Genomic DNA, 7,913 nt, shown 5'->3' on the forward strand with positions numbered 1-7,913 from the left:
GGTCTTGTTTTAATTATTGCAGCACATATATACGCGCGTGTCGGCGTGTTCCCTCTGATGTAGGCATGCACACATATGTGTCGTGCATGCGTTGTAGCGCTTTTTGCTGCTGGCTTGCGTCTACGATATATCCGTAGCTCTCTTCTGGTATCTACGTATCTTTGGTTCGTCTCTTGCAGAGGTTGAGCGATATCACTCTGTTTCGGACAGCGCTTTGGCATCCAGCTCTGCGCGGCAACCGTGCGGCATCTCTTTGGTGCGGACATGCATGCGTGCGCTTGTGGTGGTGCAAGCTTACGGGCAGTGTCTTATTCCGTTTCTTTGGCGCTTTACGGATTAGCAGGAGTCGCTCGTTCTGCATGCTATCTTTTGCATCTGCTTCGTCCCTTATTTATACGTCAGCTCCTTTCCAACGCTTTCACTTCATACGTTCATTTCGGAGGAGATACAGGATGGCCGCGCCGCTGAGAGTCCTCTTGGAAGGTGTGGAGACATAAGTTTTTGAGGCAGTAGACGACACCGGTGCACCCATTTTCCACGGAAACCAGCGCCTTTATGTGACAGCAGGTACGTACGTATATAGCTTTCTCGCTGTGTATGTATATGCAATATTTGATCTGTAAGGACGAAGATGTGACAACGAGGTAGCGGCAGTGCTATCGCTGAGCGCGTGCTGCTGCCGGGCTCTAGAATAACCGCGGACGCCTAGAAGGCCTCGTTCTGCGCCTGGTTCTGGTGGTGCCTGAGCTATTCAACCCCCTTCCAAGTGGTGGAGGTTGCTCCTGATCTCGTCCTGGAGCTCCGCAGCGGCACTGTAACGTCAGCAATGCCGAATAACGCCCCCCTGGCTCCCCAGCCACCGGCTGCTCCGCTTGTCTGCTCCGGCACACCGACAACGGGACCCGGCTGTCTTCAGTGGGCTCGGCGACTCTGACGTCGAGGACTGGCTGGCTTCCTACGAGCTGGTCAGCACGCACAACCGCTGGGACGACGCCATGAAACTAAACAACGTCGTCTTTTACCTGGCTGATGTCGCCAACCTCTGATTCCGTAACCACGAAGCCGATATCGCCACATGGTCCACGTTCAAGACGAGCTTCACTGAGGTATCTGGCCGTCCTGGCGAGCGCAAACTTCGCGCCCAACAGCGCTTACGCGAACGGGCTCAGCAGCCTGGCGAGACATTTACTAGTTATATTGAGGACGTGGTGGATCTTTGCAAGCGCGTGAACAGCGATATGACCGAGGCTGATAAGATCCAAAATATCATGAAGGGTATCGATGAAGATGCGTTCCAAATGCTTCTAGCCAAGCAGCCGGCCACCGTGGCCTCCGTCATCAGCTTGTGCCAGAGCTACGAGGAGCTCCGCAAGCAACGCGTCCTCACTCGTCGCACCGTACAGCCTGCCGACGTCCTGTCCGCTAATGTCGAGACCGCAGGAGGGCAGCAGCTCAGGCATGACATTCAGAAGTTCATTCGAGAGGAGATCGCACGCCAACTAGCGCTCATCTCTGGAGTTCGGAACCCTACCGCCAGCGCTGTCTCCCACCCTTCAGCAGACGATCCGAGCCCAAGTCGCGGAGGCCCTGCCACCCCTGCCCCAGCGACCTGTGGCTGCCCCTCTTACGTACGCCGCCGTTCTTGCCAGACCACCATCCCATCCCTTGAGCCCTTTTCAAGACGCCACCTTCGACGCCCCCGCCTGATTTCTCCTATCGGGCTCAGGTGGCACAACCGTCGCCTCGCTTCACGCCGGCAGTCTCGCACTACGGTCGTTTGTGGCGTACTCGCGACAATAGGCCTATTTGCTTTGCCTGCGGCTTCGCCGGCCATGTAGCCTGCTACTGCCGCAGACGTCATTCTTCGCCTGCTGACGTCCTGCCACCATCTGCGTATGGAACTTACATACAGCCGCCCCGCGTGCAAGCGGACCCATTGCCTCCTGCCTTCTCCACCAACCGCCAGGCTGCCACCTCTCATCGTTCCTCTTCTCCGCGGCGCCGTTCCCTATCTCCTATGTGCCGTCGGGCCAGCCCTTCCGCTGCGGAAAACTAATGAGCGCAGTTCCCGAGGCAAGAGCTGCGTCCCCTGGGAACTCTACAAGGCCTCTGCTCTCACCAACAAACGTTATTGATGTTTTTGTCGAAGGTGTTGCAACCTGTGCTCTCGTGGACACCGGAGCCGCTGTCTCAATTATGGACGCGAAATTTTATCGAAAACTGAAGAAAGTCATGACGCCATTTTCGGGAGTTTCTCTTCGCACTGCTACAGCCGAACAGGTCGAGCCGCTCGCAACCTGCACCGCGCGAGTCGTTATTCAAGACGTCTTGTACATCATTCAATGCCTGATCCTCTCCTCTTGCTCCCATGACGTAATTCTAGGATGGGACTTTCTGAGCACTCCGCTGTCGTCGATTGTGCCCGCGCCGAAGTTACTTTCTCTGCCCTGCACAGCGCCTACCCGGCCGCACCGTCTCCTGAATATCCGGCCGAAGTACACCTGTCTCACGATGTCGAGCTCCCGGCAAATTCCTCTGTCCTTGTATCCCTCTCGTGCGCCTCACCACGCAACCAACCTGCTGTAACTGTACTCTTTACCCCCTCGGAGTTATTTCTTCGCCGCAAGAACATGGCGCTACCCTTCGCTGTCCTCACGGTGACCTCCGGAACGACAGCCATGCTCGTCAGCAACCCTCTCTCATCTCCAGTGACCCTGATTCATGGTGAATGCCTTGGGTGCGTCGAACCGGCTGAACTTCTGCAACTTGACGACGACCGAGAAACTGCTCTCCCGCCATCGCTGGACTCTCTTAATTCCCCTGTCACCCCCACCGCCCTCTGACATTCTGTATAGCGCCATCGATCAAGATCTCACTTCCCCCTACCGTGACCAGCTGTTCCAACTGTTACACCAATTTCGTTCATCGTTTGACGCGTGCCAGTCTCCCCTCGGGCGTTCTTCACATGTCCACCATACCATCGATACCGGCTCCCATCCACCTCTGCGACAGCGCCCATATCGCGTGTCAGCGACAGAGCGTCGAGTCCTCAATGAGCAAGTGGACGACATGCTCGAGCGTGGGATTATACAGCCGTCGCACAGCCCTTGGTCATCCCCGGTCGTGCTGGTTCGAAAGAAAGTGGCTCCATAAGATTCTGTGTGGATTATCGCCGCCTAAACACAATAACTAGGAAAGACGTTTATCCTCTACCACGCATCGATGACGGCCTCGATTGTCTGCAAGATGCGGACTTGAAAGGGGTTTAGTAGCTCAGGCACCACCAGAACCAGGAAGGCAGAACCAGGCGCAGAACGAGGCCTTCTAGGCCTCCGCGGTTATTCTAGAGCCCGGCAGCAGCACGCGCTCAGCGATAGCACTGCCGCTACCTCGTTGTCACATCTTCGTCTTTGCAGATCATGCAGTACATAGTGCGCAACATATATATGCTTTCCTTTGGTTGCAGACAACGTGCAGGTTTGGCTGAATGCGCCGGGAGCCCCCGTCCCATCTACCACCGAGCCTGGGGAGTTGTGGCCTCGGGCCAAAGCTCTGTTCCTGATTGAAGAATATAAAAAATTCAAATCAGGTCCTTCTAAACGCCTAAAAACTAAAAGACAACTCTGGGAAGATTTGGCAGATTTGATGAATTCAAAATTCGGATGCCATTTGACCCATTCCCAAATTGAGAACAAGTGGCGGGGTCTGGGGAGAAAATATAAAACGGTGAGACACTATAATAGCCAATCAGGGGCGGACCGGAGAACATGCGAATTTGAAGAGTAAGTAAATTATTACTTGTATATGTACGTAGAACATGATCTCAGAAGAGTAAATTAATTTCTACAGAATGGAAAACTTGTTATGTTTTCCTGTTTATATGCATACGTGACTTTTGCCTCTAAAGCAGATTAGTCATTCCACAAACCTGTTAAGAATGTTGCGGCATTTTTTACTCTTTGGTCCAGGTAGATTGTGCGACAGAATAATTAAGTGTACCGATTTTGGACATCTCTTAATTGTCTAAATGATGTAATTCCTGTTGTAATTTTAGGGTGTTATAGATTACACAGCAACATTTGGGTGGTTAAATTGACTGTCTTTTTGTTAACTGCATATGGCTGCTGAGAGGCATAAATCCAGACTTTGTGCTCATGCCAACAGCTCTGCTGCTGGGCAACTATAGGGCATTATGCATGCCGTGTTTATAGGCTAGCTGTACATGTGTCTTGTCTCGCTGAATAGATGTATGTCAAGCTTCATGCATGAAATAGTCTGTTTGCAAATAGCTGTACACGTATTAAGTGATGTCATATATATGTGTCAAATGGATCCTATATCTTTTTTTTTATTCTCAGGGAGCTCGCTGAAATCTTTGAGAAAGCGCACAGCATCAACCCACCCTACCTGCTGGGGCCAGGACTCGTCCAGATCATCCAAGAGTGAGTCATTTTTTTTCTGCACACAAGAAGTGCGACAGGGAACTTATACCCCTGTCACACGGGCACTTTCGATCCTCATTGAGCTCGATCTGCATCGAGATTTTCGAGCACGCTCGAAACTTCCGGTGCTACACGGGCATTTTCAATGCTCATTGAGAAGTTTCCCTCATGTGTGTTAGGTGGCGCCAAATGTTCCGCCGACAGCCATAACAAGGCGATGTCCGGCAACACTGTGCAGTCGGGGGCAGCGGCAGCCAAATCCGTAGCCAAATCGTTACATTGCGTATCTGCGCCAGGTTTTGGTTTTTGTGGCGCACCTCTGCTGCTGTGCGATGCAACCCAAGGGCCCGCAACGCCTCCGCGATTTCTGCATAGACTGCGGCGTTTCTCTTCTGGCGCCGCAAATCATTTAGGCGGTCCTGCCAGCAGTCGATGAGAGCGGCTGTCTCGCACTCGCTCCACAGTTTCCGCGCCGACGAGCAGGAGGACGCCATCTTTGTTTACACTGACGGCGAAGCTTGTAGCGTGGTGTAGAGATTATTTTCAAATGTTTGCATATAAGCAGGCATAGTACCTGAAAAATGTTCTGTATTACATTTTAATCAATCACAATAACAACAATTGTGGTTTGGTTTTGTTAACTTGTGTTTATTTTTATAGCTTCATGAGAGCGAGAGTTCTCGATTGTGCTTGGAACCTCAAGCACTCTTGAGGAATCGGCATCGAGTCAAGCAGGATCGAGCTCGATTGCGCTTGAAAGTGGCCGTGTGACAACCGTCGATCTGCATTGAGTTCGATGAGCATTGACTCAATGAGGATCGAAAGTTCCCGTGTGACAGGGGTATTACATGCATTGTAGCACAGGCTTTGCCGAAATAAGTAACTAGTATATTGGGCTTGCCTCTCAGCCATATAGTGGACTCTTTATGGCACCACTACACAGCAAATTGCCTCACATAGTGAGGAATGATTCTCCATACAGATTTAAGGTTTAAGGGGTGCCATGCATGTGCTTCATTACATGCCTAAAGAACAAACCCAGTTGCTTGGTTACTTTTGGAAAAGACAGTGCATGTCATGCAAAACATATTTGAAATCAAACACCACCAGGGGTTTCTCCAAGCATAAAATCAGGGGGATGTTGTTGAAGTAGGGGAGTAGTGGTAGTCATTTTTCAGTTTTTAATTGTGTCTTGATGTGGCACTTAGGACAAGAAAGGCCCATGACTGCAGCACTACACTCATGACAAAGAGTGTCAACAATTGCTTCACTTTAGACAAGGATACAAGTCATATTTATCAAGAGACAAAAGTAAGAAACAACGACTACATGAAATGTGTCCAGAAACAGTGTAGTAGCTCGGACTACTATAAACTTAACAAAAAAAAAAAACTATCTCTGTTCCACACCAGTCGCATATTGGAGACTTTTAAACCTCTGCAAAACATGCATCTTTGTTCTGAACATAACAGACCGAGTCAATAATTAAACACACACACCAAGAAGTCTCATGTGCACGCTCAACTCTGTACGCACACGTGGAAGGTGTACATCAGAGCTCTGAAGTCAGCCGTGATGATTTGCATGACACTGACACATCTAGGTATCAATGTTTATGGCTGCTACGCACAATTGGTTGAATATGTATAAGCACAAGGTTGAATATGTACAAGGCTCTTCGCACACTCCGACTATTCACTCAATAACTATAAACCAATCAAGAAATATAAACCAAGACATGAGTATATCTGTGTTTCCTACTAATAAAATAACTGAACTGCCACAAATATAAGCGCATTCTCAGCCACATTCCTAGCAGTTACATACGTGAGTTAGGTATGAAAAAAGTTCACTACCAATTAAGGAAGGGCCTTCAGAAAGACAAGGGGGTGTGTAGGGAATCCACTGAACCTAACACAAAATATATGTCAGGCTGTAAACAGCTGGTTTAAGGGCACATGGAAGGCCACAGGCATTGAAAAATTTGACTTTGTCTACAAATGAGTGATTTTTCTTGATTAATGTGGCCAACATGTGATATAGTGGCCCAATACATCAAGAACATTATGGCACCACATATGTAAGGCTTCATGTTTTGAGCGATATTGTGCCATTGCTCTCAGCAATCTAGAATTACTGACAATAAAATGCTCTTGCTTTTTGAAAATGGATCTTGACACATTTGAAAGGACATTAAATCTGTGAAATTTAGTTTGCAATTCTTGAAAAATTCTGTGTTCTAGCTTTCTTGTAAATATAAATGTGGTATGAGCATTATAAGGTTCCTTCTATAGCTGTTTAGGGCGCAACAATAAACTTGACAGGTTAATTCCACGGGGTAGACCTTTTTGAACAAAAATACAAAACAATCTGCAGTGTTAATTTTTTTTTGGCTAACTGAAATTGAAAAGCCTTTGATAGCAATTTAATCCCTGTTTCCTAAATGGTTTGAAAGATGCTGCAAGCTGACTTTTGCTGTCAGCAGAATTATATGTACGAAATAAATTACTAAATGAATGACAGTGCCCTTTGTGTAGAGATTACACACATGCACTACAAAGTCTCTGTTCTTTAGTGCAAGGAATGCATAATGATGTCGCATTATTTTGCCACCAGCAGCCAGGCTGAACCTGCAGCCAGCCCACAGCCTGGCCCCAGCAGGGTAACTGTCACAGCGAGCCCCATTCCTGGCAGCTCGCAACTGAGCACGAGCAGAGGCAGCACTACTGCTGGAGACTCGCAGCCCCCAAGCCCATCTACGCTGCCAAGCCTCCGGCAGCAGCAACCAGGCCCAGCCAGGAAGAGGCCCACGACAGATACCTCTCGTGCAGTGCTCGAGAGTGCCGTCACCCATCTTGAGGTGGCCGAAGCTAACAGACAGCAGCGGCACAGGGAGCGCATGGCTCTTGAAGAGAGGAAGGTTGCTGCTGAAGAGAGGAGGACTGCAGCTCTTGAGCGGGTGGCTGCAGCACTGGAACGGCAGGCGCTTGTCTCACTCTATTCTCCAATACGTGCCCTAACTCGTTCCCCAATTCATTCCCCAATCCGTTCTCCGATTCGCTCTCCAAGCCCTGCTTACTATAATGCTTAATTTTAATGTTTCGTCTTTTGTCTAGTGAGTGCTTACTTTTATAATTTTCATTCATAATTGCTGTTATATGTTTGTGTTCAGTTCTGTATATTTCTGCTAAGTTGCTATGTATGTGTGTGCGTGTGTACACTTAGACACATGTAAATTCATCTCGTTCTTGGTTGCACTTCATATTGTGTACATACTTTAATAAAGTTTACAACCCTCTAATAAGATCTGCATCTTTCATGTAATGTACATTCTGATCACTTGTTTCTGTGTGTACTGACAATTAGTTTAATGGCAACAAAATTTCCAGAGCATACTTGTCTAAATTTCTCTAGCACACACCATCCTTCTAGCAGTTTAGCTTGCATGCTTGTCGTCATTTACTGTTCAGG

The 7,913-nt window shown here is 48.7% G+C and overlaps 1 protein-coding gene across 1 annotated transcript; it reads left to right on the top strand.

Moving 5' to 3' along the window:
- The first annotated feature begins 303 nt into the window (after positions 1-303).
- LOC144134565 (uncharacterized) lies at positions 304-7,644 on the top strand. Its single transcript, XM_077667463.1, has 4 exons — positions 304-567; positions 3,467-3,782; positions 4,359-4,442; positions 7,062-7,644. Exons 2-4 carry the CDS (start codon positions 3,646-3,648, stop codon positions 7,531-7,533), a joined length of 693 nt encoding a protein of 230 aa, XP_077523589.1. The 5' UTR covers positions 304-567; positions 3,467-3,645; the 3' UTR covers positions 7,534-7,644.
- The last annotated feature ends 269 nt before the right edge of the window (positions 7,645-7,913 follow it).

Source organism: Amblyomma americanum, chromosome 5 (assembly GCF_052857255.1).
Source record: "Amblyomma americanum isolate KBUSLIRL-KWMA chromosome 5, ASM5285725v1, whole genome shotgun sequence".
In the NCBI taxonomy this organism is placed as follows: domain Eukaryota; kingdom Metazoa; phylum Arthropoda; class Arachnida; order Ixodida; family Ixodidae; genus Amblyomma; species Amblyomma americanum.